Consider the following 25,060-nt stretch of genomic DNA (forward strand, 5'->3'; position numbering starts at 1 on the left):
AGTAGGTCAATGATAAAAAGAAACATCAGAAAATGTTGATAGCAGCACTTTGTATAGTAGCAAAGAGCTGGAGACAAAGTAGATGCCCGCAGATTGGGTAATGGGCAAATAATTTAAGGCATGTTAATGTGACAGAAATCAATCCATCAATAAGCATTTATGAAGTGCTTAATATGTGAAAGGAACTGTGCTAAGTGCCAGAGATAAAAGGAAAAAAATGAAATAATGACCTAAAAAAAAAAAAAAGAATGACCTTACATTCTAACTGGGGAAACAGAATGTATGTGTATATGTGTTTGTGTGGATATATACATACATGCACACATAAGTTAAATAAAATGAACACAAAGTAGTTTGGCTCCTTATATAGCTGGTGGGACTAGGAAAGGCTTTATAAAGAAGGTGGAATTTGAGATGCGCCTTGATGCATTCCAGGAGGCAGAAGTGAGGAGGCAGAATTTTCCAGGAATGGTGATCGACCAGGAAAATGGGCATGAAGGACACTGATAGAACATCACGTGTGAGGGAAAGCAATTAGGCCACAATGGCTGGAACCCATAACGTGTCAGGAAAAGTAATTTGTAACACCATTGGAAAAGTAAGAAAGGGTCAGGCTGTGAGGAGTTTTAAATACCAGATATATGAGTTCATATTTGATACTTGAGGCAATTGAGTCATTTGACTTTCTTGAGTAAGAGGAGACATGATCAGAACTGTGTTTTGAGAAAATCATTTTGACAGGTAAGTGGAGAAGAAAAGGGAGCAGGGAGAAGCTTGAGGTGGGCAGAACAAAAAGGCTACTCTAACAGTCCAAGCGAGAGGCGACGACGGTCTAAATCCAAGAGTGCTAGCTATGTGTACAGAGGGCATATACATAGGAGAGAAGTTATGGAGACAAAAACAAGATTATTTTGCAACTAAATGGATATATAGAACGAGTGAAAGTGAAGAGTCAAGGATGACACCAAAATTACAAAACCAAGTGACCAGAAGAATGGTGGTACACTCAACACTATTAGGGAATTCAGAAGAGGGTCAAGACTGGTAAGAAGACAATGAAAGTAGATTTGGATATGCCATGGTTGAGATGGGTGGCTATGTGACATTCACTTTGAAGAAGTGCAAAAGGAAGTTTGTGAAGTGCGATGTGAGCCCAGGAGAGAAACCAAGAATGGTCATCTAAAAACCCATGGGAGCACATGAGTACATCATGTGATAGAATGTAGAAGAAAAAAAAAGAAGACCCATGAAAAAGGCTTTGGGCTATATTCAGTTAGTGGGAATAATAATGGGTGGTGATCAAGGAAAAGAGACTGAGAAGAAGCATGGGCTGGAAAAGAACCTGAGAAAGTAACACCATGAAAACCCAGAGAAAATATGGTACAAAGAAAGAGAAAGCGATTAACAGCATCAAATCCTGCAGAGTTCAAAAAGGATAAGGACACAAAAAAAGGCCATTTGAATTGGCAATCAGAGATCATAAGTAACTTTGGAGAGAGAAATTTCAGAGTGATAAGGCGGAAAGCCAGATTGCAGGGGGTAAAGAACAAAGAGAAGAGGAAACTGAGGCACCAAAAAGACATATTTTTCAAGGACTCTGGCTGAGAAAGAGAGGAAAGATATAAGGATTTAGTGATGGGGTTTTTTTTTCTTTTATAATGAGGGAGAACTTGGGCATGTCTGTAGATAGCAAGGAAGAAAATCTGTATAAGGAGAGATTAAAGGTATGAGGGTGGGGAGGATAGAAGAGGCAATCTGCTACAGAATATGGTAGGTAATGGGATCAAGGGTGCATAGAGAGGGTTTGGTCTTGGCGAGGAGAAAGGTCAACTCTTTCCATCAAAGTGGAATAAAAGAAGAAATAATGGGGGATGATGTCAGGAGGTTGTGAAATGAGATGGTTGAATAAATTATGGTATTTGAATGTAATAAAATATTGTTGCTTCATAAGAAATAAAGAATGGCTGCGATTCAGAGAAACCTGTGAAGGCTTGTATAAATTGATGCAGAGAGGAGTGAACACAAGAACAATTTATAAAATGACTACAATATTGTAAGGAAAACAATTTTTAAGAAAATCCAGAGGTTTGACGAAGCATGCTTTTCACCTTAACAGACAGTTACAGAATTGGACAGATCACAAACTCTTCTCATTATCCACATTTATGAAAAGTATATCCTTGCCTTCTCTAATTTGTTTCTACCTAGGTCAGGTATCCATTTGGAACTTATTATAGTAGACAGTATTAGAGGTTAGCCTAGGCCTAATTTGTTCCAGATTGCCTTCCAATTTTCCCAGCAGGTTTTGTTGAATACTCTAGTAGCTAGTGTCCTAGGGTTTAGAGAACACTAGGCAAGGAGGCTAATGGGCTCTCTGTAACCTTTTAAAGATTATTTACAGTGGTTCAACAATCACACCAGCCATTTCTTTCAGTCCCCTGACATGTAATTCATCCAGGGTTGGTAACATTAACTCTTCAAGGACAGGTAAGGGTTTTATTTTTTTAATCTCTTTATCTTGAATTTCAGGTCCCTTACACCAATTTTTTTTCCTTTACTTTTCTTTCCAATTCAAAGATGATTTTCCACAGAAGAAAAAGCAGAAGTGAAACAAGATTTGATTTCAAAGTGCTGCTATAAAAATTTCAAAACAAAATTGATTTCAAATATCTTCATTTGCTCTTCAGCTCCCATTTGTGTGTTAATCTTCCCCCAAAAGAATGTAAACTCCTTACACACAAACATAAAAACAAAGATCAGGACTAGAATTTGTTAGGGAAAGTATATGTCTATGTATGTGTGTGCCTCTTGCCGCAGAAGTTGGAGAGGAAGGGGAGAAGTAAAAAGTTTGCAGCAGGAAGTAAAAGAAAACTTACAAGGAAGCAAAGATGGACAGTTTTCAACACAAGAAGCAGCATTTATTATATAGGCTTTCTTGAAATGGAAATTTATTGCTATATATTTTGAATCCTTTATTATGTTCCACTGTGCATAGGACATGCTTTTTTTTCTTTTCTTATTTTGTATTTAAGTTTATATGCTTCTTTTTCTTTTTTTCTATTGTGTATTTAAGTTTTAGTATTTAAGTCTAAAATTTTTTTAAAAATAAAAAAAAGAACAGAAACTCCTAGAGGGCAGGGATTATCTTTATGCTTGTCTGGACATTCCCAGGGCTAAGCAGAGTTCTTGGCACATGGTAAATACTCAAATGCTGTTTTCTTTTTTTCCTTCTTTCTTTCTTTCCTTCTTTCCCTCCCTTTCTCCTCCTTCCTTCTTCCTCCCTTTCTCCCTGTTGTTCTCTCCTTCCTTCCTTCCTCCCTTTCTCCCACTCACTATTTCCTTCCTTGCTGTTATCTCATATCTGCCCTAAGGTAATGGCCTTATCCCTTCTTTGATCAACATTTTTCTACAGAATAATTTTTTTAAGCACTTTGGCTTATATTTAGCTTTCCTTCTGGCTTAAGATTCAGTGCTCCTGACTTTATTCTTAGATGTGTTGTCACACCCATGTATTCATCTCCTATTAAGCAGTCTTACTTCTATCTTCTAATTTTTTTAAAAAATGTTATCATGGTAAAAAAAAAATAGACAATGATTTCCTTTTGCATTCATACTACTCTCTTTAAAAGCTTCCTTTTTTCTTCCTTATCAGAACTTTTTTATCTTCAGAATTTCATTCTTTAGAGCTTTGAAATTCTTTCTAGGTTGACTTCCTCCGTAGAATTTTAGTTTGTGGAATCCTACTCACCCTTTCTCTGAACCATTTGAAATCTTCTCTCCCCGTTTTCAGGATTTGTGTCACATATGCCTGGCTTTCCTTTTCTTCTCTATCATGAATTACAATATGGAGTGATCTCCTACCATCAATATTCCTTTTGTTTCTAATTCACTTGCCATTTCATTTTTGTTGGTCAGAATCAGGCTTTCAAAAGCAATTCACCTCATCCACTTCATTTTTTTTTAAGAATGAAATTAATCATTAAGGTAAGCCAAGAAGTTATTAGCTGCTCCTATTCTGGCAAAGAAAGAACTCCAGCAGATGTCTGGATAAAGTTTTGGCATCATCACCATATCATACCTCTGTACCAGTAAGCTGTTTCCTGAACTCTTCAGCTTCTCTGTCTTGGTCGACTAGAGTACACTACGAAAACAATATTGCTTCTCTCCTTTTCTCTTGATACTTATGCAAATGCTCTCCCCTTACATTACCAGATACCCTTAGGTCAGTTGATCTTTTTATACAGTCGATCGATTTTATACAGTTCACCTTTATACATACACACAGTGCTTACCCTACATACCTTTATTTATTGCTTCTTTTGATGACCCATACCTTTCCAGAACTATATTCCACATCAGGTCTCAGTAATACTTACAATGTGAAATTTGACCTTTGGGGTTTGCATTTCTGTCTCTAGTTCCCTTTGCTTATTGCCTGTACTTTCTGCATGTATATAATGGGTACCTAAAGTCATGCATTTTATTTCCTGGATTTTGTATTTTGTAAACTGTTGGGTGACTTAACTACTATTCTTCTCCTCGTATTATAGCTACTATCCATGGGATCTAGCTCAGTGTAGGTAATCACAGGCATGCTTCTCTTTTCATTTTAAATCTTTTTTGATTACAGAGGCAAGACTGTATAGATAAATGCATTTTTGCCAGCTCTTTACTGAGTGTGTTCCATCCCTAGCCAAGAGCCCATCATAATTTTAGCCCACAGTGTATGATTTTAAATTATATTCTCAGATACCATATTTTTAATCATTTATTCATTTCCTAGCTCTGACTTTTTCTTCTTAAAATTTTTATTGATCTTTTGTTTTTACATTATGCATGCTTCCTAATACATCCTTTCCCTTTCCTCCTCTCACAAGGCTCGGAGAGAAATGTGAGATAACCCGGAGGGTTTTCTCTCATAACAAATTACTTTTAAAAAGAAAGAAAAAAAAAAGCAGAATTAGCCAACATATCAACCATCTACCATTATATGCAGTGTCCTATAATCATGATGTCCAATTCTGCAAAGAGGCCAAACTTGATTATAATTTCACTGCACACAGTTTTGCTTGTTTTGTTGCTGTTTTTCTTCACATTTAAGTTATTGTAGCCAATGTCTATATGGTTTCTCTGGCTGTAGTGAGATAACTTTGCATCAGTTCATATATAGCTTCCCAAACTTCTCTATATTCTTTTATTTGTTTCTTGTTTATATTTGTTGCTTCTCATAGGACAGTAACTTTCCAAACACCAACCCTGGATTATTTCCACCATTTCCCTCTTCCATTCCTACTCACATATTGCTGAACAGAGCTAAAGCAAGTCCAACAACTTTCCTAACTGCAACCACTACAAATTTATGTTATCTAATCTCAAATGAGCCCTGACTGTAGCAAGACATCATTTTGCTTTTCTTTAATTGATTCCATTTTCCACTTTTGACAGCTGCTGTTCCAAACCTATTATTTTGTCTTGAAGTCCCCCAAAATATACGCATCTATAAATGTGAATATACACATACACATATGTGTGGCATAAATGTATATGTATGTGTGACTAAATCATAATATTTGGAAGTAATGAAACATTACTGTGTGGTAAGAAATTATATGAGGAATTCTGAGAAACGAGATGCATATTAACTGATAAAGAATGAAGTAAGTAGAACCAAAAGAGTAATAAGTATACTCTTTATTTTGGAGTAATTGGAAAACAACAATTGGCCTTGGGAAGAGATATGAAGCATACCTCCCTCCTCAGAAAGACAGATGACCACCAGAGCAAAATTTTGTATATATTGTGAGATGTGGTCACTATGTCAAATGTTTTTGCTTAAATAGGGGAGGGAAAGGGAAAGAAGTCATAATTTATATAGTGCCTACTATGTGCCAGGTACCATGTTAAGTGCTTTATAAATATTATCTCTTTAATTCTCACAATAACCCTGGGAGGTAGGTGCTTAACCTGGGAGGTAGGTTATTATCCCCATTTTACAGTTGTGTAAACTGAGACAAATAAAGGTTAAATGACTTGCATAAGGTTAACAGATAGTAGGAGCCTGAGGCCAGATTTGAACTCAGTCAGGCCTTCCTGACTGATAGCCTAGTGCTCCTGACACTGAGTCACTGCCCTCCTAAGTAAGGTTTCAATTTGAAGGAGGGAGGGAAGAGAAAGGGGATTTTCTTTGGAGAAATATCAGTTACATTAAGACAAAATGCATCAGGTTTTTTTGAAGAACAAGTCATGCCAAACTGGCCTTATTTCCTGCTTAAACAAGGTTACTAGATGGGTAGATCATTGGAATACTTTAGAAACAGCTTACATAGACTTCAGCAAAGCACTTGACAAAATCTGAATTCCTACAGACAAGATACTGAAAATATATGGTAATAACACATATTCAGAATTCATTGAAAGATGAAACTCAAAGCATAGTCATTAAGAGTTCAATATTAACTCAAAAGTAGATCTACAATGGTGTGTCAAACCACTTTGCAGGCATCAAAAGTTTACAGGCGCCCAATATGAGATGTCCCTGAAATCCTGGAAGAACACAACACTCAATACCTCAAGAAAGTAGCAAAAGGACCAGCACAGACCTTTCCTCCAGAAGCGCACAGAACTCAGCCCTAACACCATGTCCTAAGTTAGGAAGCAGGCCGGAAGAGTGAGCAAAGAAAAAAAGAATTTCACATTATGGAGGACACTAAAGACGCAAACCCAGAAGTAGAGAATGATCCTAAAACATCTAACAAAGTCTCAAAGAAAAACACAGCTTGGGCAAAGATTCAATGATAAAGGTAAGAGCTGTGTAGAAATTTTAAAGTTCAATAATAAGAGTTAAGAGAAGAACAAAAAAGTAAACATGAAATGACTGAACAAGGAAAAATGGCTTACATTCTAATATGAAGAGATGATACATGTGTTCCATATGAACCCTATCATTATTGGGGTGGTAATGGGAGCCTAATTAGACAAGTGGGAGTGGTAATGATCTTAGGAAGAATGAAAAGATTAGGGAAGAGGGATACACTGAGGAGGGGAAGGGGAAGGCTAGGAAAAATTATCTCACATAATCAGACTGAAAAGCAGACATCTCCACAAACAAGAAGGAGGTGAAGAGAATGGTTCACATTTGAATATCACTCATCAGAACTGATGAAAGGAGGGAAGAATACACAGAAACACACAGATTTGGGTATAGAAAAATATTTTATATTCCATAATACTACAAAGAATAAATTTTTAGAAGTAGTGCAAGTGAATAGAGGACTGGGCTTGGAGTCAGAACAATCTTAGTTTTAACCCTGCCTCAGATACTTACTGGCTATGTGAACATAGAAGTCATTTAATTTTACTCAGCCTGAGTGACGCAAGTAGAACCAAAAGAACATTGTACACAGCTACACTGCGATGACTAACTTTCATAGACTTGGCTCTTGTCAGCAATGCAAGGATGGAAGACAACTCCAAAAGACTTAAGATGGAAAATGCTGTCCATATCCAGAGAAAGAACTGGAGTCTGAATGCAGATCGAAGCATGCTATTTGCTCTCGTTTTATTGTTGTTGTTGTTGTTTTGTTTCTTCTTTCTCGTGGTTCCTCCCATTGGTTCTAATTCTTCTTTACAACACGACTAATGTGAAAATATGTTTAATATGAATGTATATGTAGAGCCCACATCAGATTACATGCCATCTTGGGGAGGGGGAGAAAGGAAGGGGAGAAAATTTGCATAGGGTTAACAGCTCTATATTAACATAATCAAAAGATTATGGAAGTGAATGTTGAAAACTAAAAATAAATACATTTTTTAAAAAACCTTTATTCAGCCTTAGTTTCTTCATCTGTAAAAGGAGGGGGTGCTGAGGACCTTTCCAGCTCTAATTCTGTGATCCTATGATCCTTTTTTTATTTTCTCATTTAAAAATTATATGAATATATGATATTTTTTAAGTTACCTTTACGTATTTCATTCTAGTTAGGAAATTATGAAAAAATACCAAGTCAGACTACCTTGCTTTATATTTTCTTGTTCTAAACATCTGCACCCTCTGCTGGAGATTAACTCCATTATGGTTTAAAAAAAAAAAAAGGGAAATAACTATTTAATCTCTCCCAAAATATTGAGAAAATATTTGACATTTGTCTTTTTCAATCACCACTGAAATTACAAAAGAGAAAAATGCTACTAATAAATAGAATGGTAAAACCTCACTTCAAAAGGTATCAATATCCCTATAAAGTTATAGTCAAGGATTGCATATAAAGAAGCAGGCTCTGACTCAGCACTTACCCTGGTTAAGTAATCCACGATCCTGGCGCAAAGAAGGGCTCCAGGAAGGTCAAAGAAGTTGTCAAAGAAATAATATTTTGCTGGTAAAACAGTAAAATGAAAATGAGTTATTTGTTAATTAGGGATCAACATGAATGTTTAACTTGTACCAAATACAAGAAAATGTGGCTCGGTGACATTAGGTTCTAGAAGGACTACATACTCCTTTTCCATGTTGAAATTCCACTGAAGGCTTTATTTCTTCTAATGAAATGTCTAGCTCTGAAGGCTCAATGAACAAGCCAGGCATTTGACATCTAAACCTCCTTGGAGTTTTCCATCATGCCCAAGAGCTGGGAACCTCCTCTTCATTTTTCAGTTTCCTTTTGTGTGCTGTCTTATCCCATTAGATTATAAGCTTCTGAAGGGGCACAGAATGTTATTCTTTCGATTATTTGCATCCCCAGCACTTAATATAGTACCTCGCACATAGAAGGTGCTTAATAAATACTGACTGATTGGCTAAAACAAAAGCACTTTATGTAAAGAGAAGCACAATATTATTTTTCTAAAACTGCAACCAGCCTACTCACAAACCTAAAATCCTAAAAAAAAAAAAGGTACAAACCAACCTATAATAGCCAAAGATTCCTGTAAGCAATGTCAATTTTTTAAAACACACACACACACACATACCTGCAAGAAATGGTAGGCAACAAACTGCTACAAGGACCTATCCTCAATTTATTTCACCTTCAATTAATCAAAAACCATTTATTAAATCTGTTAGACACTGTGCTAATTACTTGTGATACAAAGAAAAAAATGAAACAGTTCCTGCCCTCAGAGCACTTACATCTAATGAAACGTGCCTGTTAGTTGTCCACATAAATGAAACACTGAGGCAGCCAAGTGAAATTGCCAGATAATCTCTTCGGTGTCCCAGACTTTCCCCATCTACACAAATTGCTCTCAAACGTAATAGAGAATACTTATTCCCATTTTACAGTTGGGGAAGTCTATACAGTTGGGGAAGTTTAGACTTCCCCCATACCCACCTCAGTAGCCTTTTGTCATTCATGATTCTCCCATATCTCCTTTGACACTGTTTACTTCTTCCTCCTTCTAGGCAATCTATTCTTCCATGACCTCCAAAAGATCATATTACTTTAGGTTTGTAAGTTCATTTTTTCTGTCTCTTTTGAGAGGGCTCCTCTCCCTTTTCCTAACCCTCCAGGGAGGGTTGTTCTCCAAAATTCTTTCCTTGGGCTTCTTTTTACCCTCTTATACACATAGCTGCCTCATTCACTCCAGGGCCTCCACTACTACAATTATGGAGATGATTCCCAAATCTCTGTCTAGCCCTGACCTCTCTCCTGAGCTCCATATCCACATCTCTCACCTTTCAGATGTGATAAGCTGCCAAGCATCACTAATTCTACCTCTACAAAGCCTTTTAATTACATCTTTCCCCCTTAATTCCTGCCACTATTCTAGTAAAAGAACAAATGAATGAATGCATGGATAAATGAAAAAATATTTTAAGCCCTGGTTATACAAAAAGCAAGATGGTCTCTGGCCTTGGGGAGCCTACAGTCTAATAGAGAAAGACTACACATATGGGAGGGTGAGGGCCAGGGAGGAGTGTTTGGTCTGAGAAACTGTAGGATAGGGTAGTAGGAAACGTACATGGGGTCACCATGACAAGAAGATGGATGGAAAGCTGCATGATGGATCGGGGTCAGGCCAGATCTAAGGTACTCTCACCAAACAGGATGTCACTGCCATTCACCTGGATTAGAAGGCAGCTAGATGGCATGGTGGATAGAGGGCTGGGCTTGGAGTCAGGAAAGCCTGAGTTCAAATTCAGCCAGACATTGATTAGCTGTGTGACTCTAAGCCAGTCACTTAGCCTCTGTTTGCCTTAGCTTCTCCAACTGTAAAATGGGGATAGTAATAGCATCTATATTCCAGGGTAGTTATGAGGATTAAAGAAGATAAAAATCTGTAAAGTGCTTAGTACACAAGAAGTGCTTAATAAATGCTCGTTCTCTTCCCCTTCTCTGTCTTATTATAATATCTTCCCTAACAAGTCTTCCCATTTCCACTCTCTCCCCCCCACCCAAACCATCCTTCACACTGCTTGAACATTAATTATTTTTATCGATTTGATCAAACCAACAAGCAGTTATTAAGTGCCTGATATATGCTAGGCACTGTGCTAAGCACTGGGAATACAAAGAAAGACAAACAATAAAAGGACATGTCATTTCCCTGCTGAAAATATTTCACTGAGCTCCTACTGGCTGAAGATAGAATGTTCTACCACATATCCTGGCATTCAAGGCTCTCTGAAAATCTAGTGTCACCCTGACTTTCCAGCTTTAACTTATATGATACCTCATATGCCACACTCCAGCCAAATGATTCTTCCTCTTACCTTCAAAAAGTAGTTTCCCATTACCAGATTTTTGCTTATACTGCTCCCTGTGTCTAGAATGCTTGCTGAAATCCTAACCATCCTCAAAAAAGAACTTACATGTTACCTCATACATTAAAATTAAACCCCATGATCCACCGACTAGTGATGATCTTCCCTCTTCAAACCTTACATAGTACTCTGATTACACCTTTCCTTGGCACTTATGTTTCATACTACACTAGTCATTTCTGTATGTGCATATCCCCCTTCTAGACAGTAAATGCCATGATGGCAGGGACCTCCTCCACTACCTAGCACAATGTTTAGCAAATTGCAGGCTGAACTGAACAATTTCACTCCTTTAAAAAAAAATAGTATTTCATTTTGTCTGATTACATGTAAAGACAATTTTTGACATTCATTTTTTATAAGATTTTGGGTTCCAATTTTTTTCTCCTTACCTCCTACCCCTCCCCCTTCCCTAAGATATAGATTACATATGTGCAATCATGTAAAACATATTTCTACCATAGTCATGTTATCTCACTCCTCTTTTCAATGACATTGCAAAGAAGGGCAGCACTGAGGGAGAAAGAACTCTAAAGGTTAGGATGTCTGTGCTTTTCAAGCTAAGACGAAGAGGACTTTAGGATAAAATATTTAGAACTAGAAAGGCCCTTAGAGGTTCTCTTAATTTAATCCCCTCAGATAAGGAAACTGAGGCCCAAAGGATAAATGACTTGTTAGAGAAAGCAAGTGATAAAGCTGGGATTTGAAACAAGCATTCTTTCCATAGCATCCACCAGGGTTTGCTTTCCAATATGCTGCCTGCTCTACTGGATGGGCTAATCTGGGAGTCCACTATATTTCTTTATGAAAGCTACAACCTTATACCTATACTTTACCCTCTCTTTTAGTTCTCTGAGAACTTTTAGTTTCATGACTTAGAACACTGTACAGATAAGATCAAGGTCAGGTTTAAACATCTCAATAAGGGCATTTCTTGCACTAAGAAAATTCTGTTCCCTAGGAATGAGCTGCACTCCTATTCCTCTCCCCCTTCATCTTCCAAATTTGTTTTATTGATGACAGGGACAGAAACAAGGAACCACAAGGAACATAAACCACTGCCACTGCTAGAAAAACAAACAAAAAACCCCAAAGTGCTGTCCTTGTCCTCTAATGATAGTGTCAATTAAGAGGCAACGTCTTTAAACACAAAGCACAACACATTTACTTTTAGAATATCAGGGTTATGGTTTTAAAAGGGATTATGAGGGGCTGAGTTTATATTGTCTGCCAATATAGGTTTTAATTTTAGTTAGGTGATTCAGCTATACTAACAGTCTCTTTAACAATAACATGTAATTAGTATAAGTGGAAAATAAGTGTCATTGTGGATAAAAGTATGGTATTTAGAATCATAATGGACTGATTTCCAATTCTGTCTAATAGATGTGACCCTAAGTAAGTCAACCAACAAGTATTAAATACCTACTATGAGCTAGGCACCTCGCTAGGTGCTGGGGATGGATAAGTACATAGAACGAAATGAGCCCTACCCACATTGAGTTTGCATTGCAACAGAGGAGACAAGTATGTATAAAAGTATATGTTAATAAATTAATAAGTGTATCACATGTATGTATACATGCAATATATATGTTTATAATATTTGTGTATACATATGCACATAGAGAGTAGTTAAATATAAGGTCCTATAGGAGAGACCTAGCAGGTGAAAGAAAGGCTTTTATTTCTTACATAAGACTAATAAATGTATTACACGCATGTATACATGCAATGTGTGTCTAATGTGTTCATAATATGTCTGTGTATATACACACACATGAGCACACACAAAGTAGTTAAATATAAGATCCTATAGGAGGGACCTAGCAGCTGGAAAGATCAAGAAAGGCTTCATGCCAAACATGGCATTTGAGTCACATTTTATAAGACAGAGGTAAAGAAAAAGTGCATTCTAAGTATGTAAGGTAGCCAGCGGAAAGACACGGGTATAGCATGGACTGGTGTGAATGAAGAACACAGAAAAGGCCAGTCTGGCTGGATTTCAGAGTATAGCAGGGGAGTCACAGCCAAGGAGACCGAAGAGACAGGTTGGCAGTAGGCTGAAGTGATCCTTAAAAGTTAAACAGAGGAGTTTATATTTTATTCTAGAGGCAATAGAAAGCCACTGGGTTGGCTGAGTAGGGGAATCACATGATCAGATCTTCACCTAAAAAAATTTATTTTGGTTCCAGGGTGTAAAGAGCTTTGAGGCAGAGAGACCAATCAGAAGCATACTGCAATAAGCTAGGCAAGAGGTGATAAGCACTGAAAGCAAGGTGGTAGGCACATGAGTGGACAGCAATTTGATGTGAGAGACAAACGGCAAGATTTAGCAAACGACCGGTTATGTGGAGTGAGGAATCTAGGAATGTGTCTGGATTACAAATCTGAAGTCACAGGAAGCATGGTGTCGTCTTCAACAGAAAAAGGGAAGTTGGGGAGACAGTTTAGGGGGAATGATTGTTGAGTTCAGTTTTCGGCATGCTGAATTCAAGACATCTCTGAAACATTTAGTTTGAAATAAAATATCCAATACACAATTGGTTGTACTGCACTGAAGTTCGGGGAACTTTGAGGATGCAGATCTGGGATTCATCTGCATAGGGATAAGAGTCCAACTCATGACTGCTGCTGAAGTTATAAAGAGATCTTAGAGAAAAGGGCCCAGAGAAAGAGCCCCACGGGACACCAACAATTATGGGCCATGATATGGATGAGGAGCCAACAAAGGATACTGAAAAGTCACTTAACCTGTGTCAGCCTCAACTGTCTCGTGAATAAAATGGGGACAATAACAGCACCTACCTTACTGGGTTATTATGTGGATCAAATAAGATATATGTAAAGAGCTTTACAAACCTTAAAGCATTATATGACTATTAGCTGCTACTATATACATGGACTTCTTGAGGAATTTTGAGATTCAATCTCTTTATCAATGACATAAGCTTTATGTAGGTAGAGAATTATGGAATTCCTCAGAACAGGAGCACTCTAGCTTCCTTAATATTCTGTAGTTCTAAAGTAGTGGACACCACCCACCTCTCAAAACCTGACTATAATATATCTAACTACTATATTATCCAAACAAATCCTTACCTCACCCCCAACAAGGCAAATCCTCTGACTAATCCCAGCACAGTCCTGAAAGTGATTCAGCAGAAAGGGCACTGATGCTGAGGCTCTGGCTTTAAATCCCACCTCTGATAATCATTAGCCATATAATCTCAGACAAGTCAAAACCGCCCAGGGTTTTAGTTTCCTCATCTGTAATATAAAGGGGTTAAACTGATAGTCTCCTCATAGGTCCCTTTTAGCTCAAAGTCTGTATAATCCTGAATTCATTCACCAGAGAGAAGCAGACTCTTTACCAGGTGATAACTGGTACGATGTTTAAGCAAGAACTAAGTTAATATGAGGAAAGAGTGACACCTTGTGGGAATCATGCAATAGCAACACTTAAATCTACAAAAGAAAAGTTCAGAAGGGGCTAAATTTTTAAGATACTATTTCTGTAGACAACACACTCCAGTTAATGGATTAATCTGAAGTACATTTAAAAGAAGCCTGAAGTGAACTCTTCTAAGAGAAAGTAAAATTTTAATTTAAGGAAATAGCCCTTCTAGGGTCATTGACGTTTCCTGTTATAAGCAGAGTGGCTAGAAACCTCTCATCCAACAAACTTAGTTCCCACAATCTTGAATTTGGATTTGTGAAAACTCTATATATCAAACCACCATGTGAAATCTATTATTCTATTTATATGTACAGCCTATATCAGATTGTGCGCCCTGTGGTGAGGAGGGTGGGGGAGAAAAATTTTAAACTCAAAAGCATATGGAAGTGGTTGTTGATAAATCAAAATAAATTAATTTTTTAAAAAAAGAAATCTATTATTCTACTAATTTATTTAAAGATTTTCTAATAATAATAATGGTAACTTTTTATCATCAATTTAGAAATTATTGGTTTAGAAACAGCATTATTGTTATATAATTATATATCATATTATTATATATCATATTACTAATGTAATATATAATTATTTATTGTTATTGTTATTATTATGGCTAGAACACTCTTCCTGACATTTTTATCCTAACTCAAAACATAAACATGCTTCCAAAAGGTGATAAACATATATTAGTAAGAAACAAATGAAAATGTTGGATTGCCCAGTTTTCTTATGGGAGGGGATAAAACTGTCAACTTCAGCTATTAAAATCTTCATACTAGCCATTCAAAAAGAATGTTCAAATGATACATTAGGCAACAATTCAGTGCCATTTTAACTTACCGAAAGAAAGCCAATTCCTTGAATAGCTATTTAAACACAAATTACAAAATAAAATTGGAAGAGTAGGCATATTATGCTCTCGAATTTATAAACACTGGCAAATATGGCATGTATATTAAAGTAAAAATAAAATAGTCAATGTTTATGATAGCAACTAAAATAATTCTTACTTTTTTATTGAACCTTATTATTTTACAGATAAAGAAAATATGGCTCAGATTTGGTGACCTGCCAATTTTACACAGCTCATTCTAGCCAAAACTAGAGCTCAAGTCTCTGGACTTCTTCCCACTATACTTTGATGACTACAGTGGGAAAAACTACCTTGTGCCCTGGCACATATTAATATGTGTACTTAATAAGTGCTTATTGACAAAAAGGTGATCCTGAAGTTAGCTTCTAGCTCTGAAACTATCATCCTAAGATGCTTCAGAATAGAAAAGGAGAGTAAAGTACATCAATGAAGGGGTAGAAAGAAGTTAAAGGAGCCAGGTAGTGAGTGGTGGTGGCGTTGTTCAGTTGTGCCTGACTCTTCATGACCCCACTTGGGGTTTTCTTGGCAAAGATAATGGAGCAGTTTGCCATGTCCTTTTCAAGGTCATTTTACAGATGTGGGAAACACGGTTAAGTAACTTGCCAGGAGTCACACAGCTAGTCAGTGTCTAAGGTCACATTCGTACTCTGTCCTCCTGACTCTAGGCCCAGCTCTCTATCCAGTGGTGCCACCTAGCTTTATCAAAGAGCTGGTAACAAAGACAAAATATTACACAGGACCACAGATTTGGAGCTGGAAGGGACTCTAGGGACCACTGAGTCCAGCTCTCTCATGTTACAGATGAGGACACTGAGGCCAGAGAAGTTAAAGAACTTGTCCAGATTACACAGCTAGGTAAGTGTCTAAGGGAGTCTTTCTGACTCCGAGTCTAACACTCCCTCCACTCTACAACACTGCTCATGAGGTAATTAGGCATAGTTCCTAATACTATTATGTTATTAGTCCTTCTTTTCCCAGGACAAAAGGCAAAGTCAGGAAAGCCTTAAAAATTAACTTTAAAATTAAAAGAAGGAAGAACAGCAGCACCAAGTTCCTCTAACTGCCTAGAACACTATATACACTGCCACTGCACAGATCATTCTTTAGAAAAGACCTCAGAGACCACCTCCCTCATTTTATAGAGGAAACTGAATCCCACAGACATTAAATGAGTTGCATTAGATGATACAATTAGTACACAGCAGACACAGGATTCTAATCCAGGTCCTCTGAGACCATGCCACATGTTCTTGACACTATACCACAGTAGCTGCTACCATTTCATTAATTGAGAAAGCAATTAATGCTTGCCTTCTATGTTACCTAGGGCATATAATTGTTTTGCATGGGAACCAAAGCCAAAATAAAGTTAGCCTCCCCTATACCATTGGGTCACTGGGCCATACGTGTTATACCTGCACGAGAAGCCATTAAAGAGTCAGTAAAGTGTTTCCATTTCTTCTTTCCAAATATTCCCATCAGCTCTTCAGAAGTCATCATCTTGGTGCCATGGCTTGCCCTAATTTTGGAATTGATAAGCAAATTTCAGTAGCAGCTCAAAAGGACTTCCTCCCTAGCACTTTGGCCCTCTAGTTATTCCTTGCTGCTGGCACCAAAAGCATCCCCTGCGTGTAGTTCAGTTGTTCAACGGACATTTATTGAGCATCTACTATATGCAAAACACTATGACTGGCACTAAGAATGATGCAAAAACAAATAAGATGTGGTTCTTTCCCTTAAGAATATGCAATTTGTGAGGAATGATAAGACACAAACATGAATAAATATAACACAAATCACACTGTGGTAAGTGAATAAAAAGCACAGATGAGGAATATAAACAACCTAGCAATCTTTGTTGCAAAATTCCCAATCATTTCCCAGAATGGGGAGACTAATTTGAAGTTCTAGCAGGAGTGAATTAGTGTATCCGTCTCTTCTCAGCCCCAGCATCACTGATTTTTCTTAACCTTTCCATTTTTTTCTGTCAATCTAATAAACTCAAGGTAATACATCAGAATTGTTTTGATTTTCATATTAGTAATTTAGAACCATTTTTATATGGTTGTTGGTATGTGTTTATTTCTTTTGAAAACTGTTCATATTTTTTAACCATCCATTTATAGCTCCTAATCACATAAATTTCTATCCATTACTTATAGATTTGGGATGTCAGTCTTTTTATTTAGGTGGCTCTACAAATAGCTTTTTCCCACTCCACATCTTTCCTTATTATCCTAACTGCACTGATTTTGTTTTTGCAATGGATTTTTCACTAAATGAAATCAAAATTATCATGAATTTTTACCCTATTGACAGTTAATTCCTTGATATTATATGCATCTTGAATTATTTTAAGTATAATTTCTTAACTCTTATTTCTGGCTTTTGATAATAATTAATATGCAGAAGTGCTAGTGATTTTGTGGCATATTTTACACGCTGTCACTTTACTGAATCTATTAGCTATCTTCTAAATAAACTATCACATAACATGTGCAAAGTCAAATGAACAATCATTTATTAAGCACCTACTATGTGCTAGGAATTGTACAAATAGGGATAATTTTGTCTCATCCTTACAAATGTTTATTTCATTAATTTTTTTTCCTGTCTTACTACTATATTGTACATTTTTTCCTTTTTTTTCCCTGTGAGGCAATGGGGTGAAGTGAGTTGCCCAGAGATCTCAAATGTTCTTTCAGCTTTATTGTCTTGAGTGTTACATTCTTTTATTCTTTTCCGAATTCCTTGAGTTCTGAATCTGTTACTCTGTATGAGAGTATTCATTGCTTTAGAATTCCTTTGCAAAGTCTGTACCACAACCCCCAAACGGGCTGTTTCCATCACTGCCTGTTAAAATATTCCTTTCCATCAAAGCCCAACTTAGGTACCAACTGTTCCATTATGCCTCCATGGATCCTTCCAAATAGATAATTTTTCTCTCCTTATATTTCTCATTATTTTACATGCACCTTTCCTTTGGATTTACTACATTCTGCCTCTAATCAATAGTTATTTATGTGAGGAATGACTCATTTAGACCCCCTACTCTATTTCAATCAGTATTACTCAGTTTGATATTTTACATAAATCATGTAGAGATAATTAGGTAAGACAGGTTTTGATAGTAGGCCTCAAATTTTAATGTAACATTCACTACTTGTTTACCAGTTATGAAGCTCATTTGTGCAACCACAAAGAATGCTGACAAAGATATCTGCATCCTGTTTTGCTCAAATTACACATCCAAGCCTAGTAAGTGGGATGCCTTGATTCTTTGGAAAGCCCCCTAACTTATTTTTGTACCTCTGGACCACCCTCTCTTCCCCAACATAAGGAGGGGATCATCTTATGACTACTTAGTCATCAGAGATGTTCCATGCTTGCCCAAACCATGACCCACCTGCTAATCTACAATTTTTAGCTAATATCATTTTTGGGTTATTTTTGGGGAGGTAGTAAAGGTTAAGTGACTTTCCCAAGGTTACACAGCTAGCTAGTATCAAGTGTCTGAGGCTGCATTTGAACTCAGGTCCTCCTGAGTCCAGAGCCAGTGTTCCATCCTCTGTGCCACCTAGCACGTCATTTTTTGCCCTCTGAGCAAGGTCTATCAATCAATGAAATTCTGTATTTTACCATGGCTCTTTTGCATATTTAGGTATAAAACCCTATAAAAACAAGGGGGACCAGAGGCATCTTAGATTGTGAGGAAGATCTGAGGTCCACTTCATTAAAGGGGGTCATGGACCCTTTAATTTCACTTGGAACTGCCTAGGTTTTTCTTACAAATTGGAAAATTTCAGACCCCACATTTATAGATGTGTCTTATCTCTCTCTTTCTATTAGACAACAGCTTCATTAAGGACAGATACCATCTCTGAAGACTTAGTGCCTATCAGTAAAATCCTGTTAACATTAATTGATGTCAGAAGTTTTTAAGGGGTGGACTTAGGGAAAAGCCTTGAGCTCTCTATTACTGGGGGGAGAAGGGACAGGATTTTTTCCCAGAGTTCCAACTCATCTGGTCTGGCAGGTTCAATGCTTACTCTCTTTCCATTAAGGGCCACCCTTTGATCAAGCCCACTTTTCATTGTGAAAAATGTTCCTGGAGCCTTTTCTTGGCTCGGATTATGCTGGTAAGGCCTGTTAGCACATGGATTTGGCTTTGGTGTGTATCTTTTCTCTTACAAAATGCAGAGTCAGCTATGGCCTGCGGTTTTTCTCTTCTCTCTTTAATAAATGCATGTCTGAGCTATGGACTGAAGTTTTATTTCTGCCAGCAGTAAACTTTTTTTTTTGCCTAAGAAATGCTTTTGTGGTTGGTTTTGCATGCCCTTCAACAGGTTGAAGTTAACATCTTAATTGCATGCTTAGAGTTGTGGAATGTTTACTTCTGTAACTGAAGTGAATTGCTAGCACGATGTGGAATGCTTGCATCTGTGTACTTGTATTGTTATATCCCCTTATATAGTATTTGTGTATTGTGTATACTTGTTAGTTAAGTGGTGTTATTATCTTTTAGTGCTCTTCTTTAAAATGGGACAGATGTGTTCTAAAGGCAAGGGGGAAGATACAGCAGTTCTTATTAGCAACCCCCCAGAACAAACACGTGCCTTTCAAATGTATAAGAAATTCGGCCTTGACTGTCCTTCATCTTGCCAGGACTGGGTTGATTTGACTAGCGATGACCCTAAACTTCGCATATTAGAGTATTTAAGGCAGAAACTAATGAATAAGAAAACTCAGCTTCTTAAGTGGGACAGCTATAATAAATGGTACTCAGAGGTAAGGAAAAGAGGGCATAGGTCTGAATCACAATCAGTGAAAGGAAGGATTAAATCATTTGAAAACCTTCTACTTAACAACCCCCAAATTACTCAGCTACCTAAACTATGCCCACCTTTACCAAATGTTCCCTTTCAAAGTGCAAGCCAAAATTGTCGTGGGGAAAAAAAAACCCTAGGAGAATGGCTTGCTTAGGATCTGTAGTTTCAAGTCCTGGCAGCTCAGAGAACTCCAGGCTATTGCCAAGGAGTGCCCACCCCAGGGAGGATCTCATAGGCTTTGCTGAGAAGTTCCACCTCACCCTGTGTTCATACAGACCCGGATATCTGGATCTGTATTAACCCATGGTTGTCTCAGTCCGGAAAGTGGAGACTAGGAGTTGGTGCCAGAAAGCACTGCCCTGAAATACCAATCACTCAGCATGACTAGACTCCGGGGAGGGCTGGTAGAGGCAATGCCCATTATCCCCTTCACTCCTTTTGGAGATGTTTCCTTGCTTAGACAGGGGCAAGAGGTCTACTCTCCTTGACACTGGTGCCACACTCTTGGTTTTAAACCCCTCTGCCTTCCCCACTTTCCCCCTCAGGAGTCAAGAGTATATCTCGGCTGTGGGGATTGCTAATAAGACCACTGTAGCTCATATCTCAGAACCACTCTCCTTTTTTATTGGGTAGATCAGAGCTTTTCATCCTTTTGTCCTGGTCCCTGAGGCCACTAGACAGACCACTATTTCATTTGACCCAGGAGGGCCCACTTCCTTTTGTCCTTTATCCTTTGTTACCTTCCTTAACCCCCTCCAACCATTCATCTCTCAATCAAGTTCCCCCTAGCTTGTGGACTTCAGATATTACTGATACTGCGTCAGTTATCAGTGCCCCAACCACTGTTGTGCAGTTAGTTCTTCCATTTGATTTATTCACCTCTAAGAAAGGAGGGAATGTAGTTGGGGTAAGCACATTCAATCCTGCCACCTATCCATCTGAGATGGAAAGTGAGGATAAGACTTTAGAATATGACTTTGGGATGCCATGGAAACATCAGTACTTCCTCACCTCTTAAGGACAACCCACTAAAAATCAGAAACGGGCTTCCCGTCTATTAGATTGTTTACTACTTCCCCAAGCTATAGCAGTAATTAAAATTCCAGGGCACAGCTGAAAGAACAGAATTCGTGGCCATGGAAATGACTTGGTTGACCAAGCAGTGAAAACCTTGGCTTTAACTGAAGGCCTGCCTAAGACTCTTAGGTCAACAAAAAAAGAAATAGCCACTGCCCAGAAAAGAATGCTTATCAAAAAGCAGGAAAAGCTTCAAAAGGATGGACATAAATTTGATTAAGACTATGGGATTGCCCAAATGGACTTACAGTATTCCCTAAGTACTTATCCCTCCCTAGGATGGAACACCTTCATTCATTCAGCCATTGGGGACTCAACAAGCTAGTGGAGCTAGCTTGAAAATATTGGTGGAGAGTTTTCACAGGGCCGCTGTCACTGCCTATGAGATGAATCCCACCTGTCCCAAGCACATATGCATCCAAGCCTCTGAAGTCGGCCCAAGGGCAGTTTCCTCTCCCAGAGGCACCCTCTGAAATTTGGCAGATCAATTTTATTCAATAGCCACCTGCCCTTGGTTATGGTCTGCATGTTGTCCCAATGGGTGGAAGTGTTTCCCTGTCAGACTGCCACTGCCTCCGTGGTAGTAAAAATTCTCTTAGAAAAAAAATCATTCCATTATGGAGGGGGGAGATCCCTAAAGAGATACATAGTAATAGAGATACCCATTTCACAGAAGTTTCATTAGCTAAGCTACTTTCATCCTGTCCAATTACTCGGCACCTCCATTGTGCCAATCAACCCCAGTCATCAGGAATAGTTGAAAGAGTTAATGGGATACTTAAAACTTCCCTTGCTAAATTCTCTGAGGAGCTAGGTATCACTGGCCCAAAGCCCATCCATTAGCCCTGCTAGCTCTTAGGTCTAGACCATTTGTTCCCATAAGCTCAGTCGTTACGAGAAAGTAACAGGATGCCCAATGCCACTATGCTCGTGGGTGGGAAGAACAGCAGCAAAGGCTCCCTCTTACAATACTGTATTGGGTTGGCTCAGAAGATATCAGAGACTTTACAACTGGTCTCACAGTCCCATTCTTTAGAAATTCCAACTAAGACTCTGCCCCTGATCCAATCTGGTGACTGGGTCCACTGGAAATGTCATCTCCTTGGAACCAAGGAAAGGTCCCTTCGAAGTCCTATTCACCACCCCCACTGCAGCCAAACTCCAAGGAGTGGAGTCCTAGATCTACCTGTAGCATCTCAAAAGGGCAATACTATCCCCTTGGATTGTGGAAACTACTGATGACCTGATCTAAGAACTAAGTGGAGTCAGAAGCAGGTAGACAGCTGTTTCCAAGACCTCAGGAAGAGAAGACAACAGCAGATAAAGACTACTCCCCCCAAGAAACTGGGATGAGGTTTGCAGTTACCCCTCCCTATGAACTAAGCCTTTTCTTCCTTTTCTGGCCTCTCATTTTCCAAATTGTTTGTCCTATTCCTAATCTGCTCACCCTTGTGAGGGTGAGCCTATTGGCTTATATGCCTCACCACCCACTCAGGAGCCCAGTACAAAGCTTCCCTAAAACACTCAATTTATCTGACTGTTGGGCATGTTATTCAAAGTCCCAACCTCTGGAAGTAACTTCAGCCCTAATGGCCCATTAGAAGCCCAGGTCATGACCCACTGGCCCTCTGGGCCGCGCTCCAAAAACCTCTGTTCCTCCCAGACTGAGAATCTACCCAGTCACAGTCTGCTTCATACAGTGGCAGCTTATGTGAAGGAAGCAGCTAGTCTCCCCTACCATTACTTCTATCCCCATTCTCAAGACACTACCAGTCACAAGCACTAAAACACCTGCCCATAAGGAAAAGGAGCATATTAACTTAATAATTAGTGGACTTACCAGCATATTGTAGGGTCCTTAGCATATCAGACCCTTACCTACAGGCTCCATTACATTCAGGCGTCTCTCTAGAAACACAGATTCCAGGGCATGAGCAACAACATAGGCCCTCATCTTAGATCATTAAATGCCATGCAATGTAATCTCACCTTTATTCTGAACTCCACATGGGCTGCTTTCCTAAAAGCCTCACTTGATTCCTCTGGCCAGATGTTGTGGCCACAGATTTCCCCAAATGGGACTGGGGCATCTCATAGCACCGAAGAAGCCCCCTGTAGCAAGTAGTGTGTGAAGTCCTGCCCTACCAAATCAGGCATCAGACCTCTGACCTTGGTTCACAACAAAGGCAAATATAAAGGCATCTATTCAATTTCCAGGTTAGTGTGGGAATCCCAGAAAGGGCCTCTTGTTCCATAACCATGTTAGAGCTAAACACTCATGCCTGAAGGCACCGAATTTTGTGAGTTTCACTCACTCTGCCTGGGGAGGTTGAAGAGTGATTCATCACTTGAGGCTGGTAGTTCTGAGCGGCATTGTGCTAAGCTTGGCACCAATATGGTAAGGCCCAAGAGTAGGGGGCCACCACATTGCCTAAAGAGGTACGAACCAGCCCAAGGTAGAAATAGAGCAGGTCAAAGCTCCTATGCAGGTTAGCAATAGGATTGAGCCCATGAGTGCTCTCTGTACTACTGGCCTGGGTGAGATGAAAGACAGTCTGGAGAGGGGGGATCAAAAAATTATGGTTATAGGGGACTCTCGTTAAGATGGTATTGAGGAGCTGTAGCTCAACCATACATATCCCAACAACAAACTAAAAAAGGATATTGGGTTAAAAAAATGAACAAGAAATCCAAAGAGAAACATTAAAGAGTTAGACCACAATTATCCAAAAAGAAAGCTAAAAACCTTAGCACTGGGAAAGAGGTTCAATCTGCAAAGCAAGCTCAGTTGGACATGCTACAAGACCACATGCCCTGACCTTAGAAACCTTAAGGGGAACAGAAAGATGGCAGTGCACTGATGGGACAGCCAATCACAAAATTCTACCTAGAGATATTGACTGAATCTTGTCATTGCTTTGAGAGCAGATACTCCAGGGAAGGCAACACCAATGACAGGAATCCAAGAAGTCTAGGTTAGAAACAAACAGGTTTAAAGACTCCATCTAAGAGGACAAGAAAGGGTAGAGAATGATCCTGCACAAAATCCTTAACAAAAAATTAAGGCAAGAAACATAAGGAAATAGAAAAATAAATCAAATACATAAGAAATACAGAAACACCCAAAAGGAAACCCCAGAAGAAGACAACAAAAATACAAGCAGACTGGGGTGGGGGGGGGGATGGCTTGACCATAAGAACTTCAAGAATATCTTAAAAAAAAATGAAGAGATAAAAAATAAAATAAGATCTCGAGCGGTAAAAATTAGAAGGAAAATAAGTGGCTTTAAAAAGAAGGTAGTAAAAAACAAGAACAAAAAAAACAAAAAGAAGATAGGAAAGCTTTATCCAATTAGGAAATACCCTGAAAATTAGAATAGACTAAACAGAACTCAATGGCTCCTTGAGTAGAGAAATATTATTACAAAATCAAATGATGAACAAAATGTAAGGTATTTACTATCAAAAAACAACTTACCTGGAAAACAAATGAAAGAGATAATTTAAGAATCACTAGATGCCTTGAAAACCATTACCAAAATTTTAGAATACACAATTCTATAAGGCAAAAAGACAATGGCTTACAATCAAGAATACTCATCCTGTGAAACTAAGTATATCATGAGTTAGATGTGAGAACTGTTTGGCAATTACTAAATAAGAAAAGAATGAAACAGACATTTCTTGGTAGCATACATGGTCAATTTTGGTAAATACCTTGTGAAGAAAAGTAGAAACACAGAACATTCTTTACTGACCACGACACAACAAAATTATAACTGACAAAAGTTCTTTTAAATAGAAGAATTCAAAGTTAAATTTTTAAAAAATAACTTAATTCTAAGGAATTGATGAGAGAAAAATCACAAAAACAGATAGTTTTATCAAAGAAAATGACAACAATGAAATAACATACCAAAACTTTTAGGATATGGCCAAAGTACTTTTTAAGGGAATATGTATATCTCTAAAAGAACAGTACAATGATTTGATCATGCAACAAAAAATAAACAGGAAACAAAAGATGAGAGGAAAAGCAACAAATCAAATAAGCC

General features: G+C 38.2%; 1 protein-coding gene across 1 annotated transcript in view; it reads right to left on the minus strand.

The window, feature by feature from the left end:
* NT5DC1 (5'-nucleotidase domain containing 1) overlaps positions 1 to 25,060 on the minus strand; it is a 245,670-nt gene that overhangs the window by 210,581 nt on the left and 10,029 nt on the right. Inside the window, exons 4-5 of the mRNA XM_020971642.1 lie at positions 16,515 to 16,618; positions 8,296 to 8,375 (exon numbers count right to left, since the gene is read on the minus strand). Coding sequence (XP_020827301.1) covers positions 8,296 to 8,375; positions 16,515 to 16,618 — 184 coding nt within the window. The remainder of the gene's footprint in view (positions 1 to 8,295; positions 8,376 to 16,514; positions 16,619 to 25,060) is intronic.

The sequence above is a fragment of the Phascolarctos cinereus genome, unplaced genomic scaffold, assembly GCF_003287225.1.
Source record: "Phascolarctos cinereus isolate Bilbo 61053 unplaced genomic scaffold, phaCin_HiC Scaffold_5;HRSCAF=322, whole genome shotgun sequence".
In the NCBI taxonomy this organism is placed as follows: Eukaryota; Metazoa; Chordata; class Mammalia; order Diprotodontia; family Phascolarctidae; genus Phascolarctos; species Phascolarctos cinereus.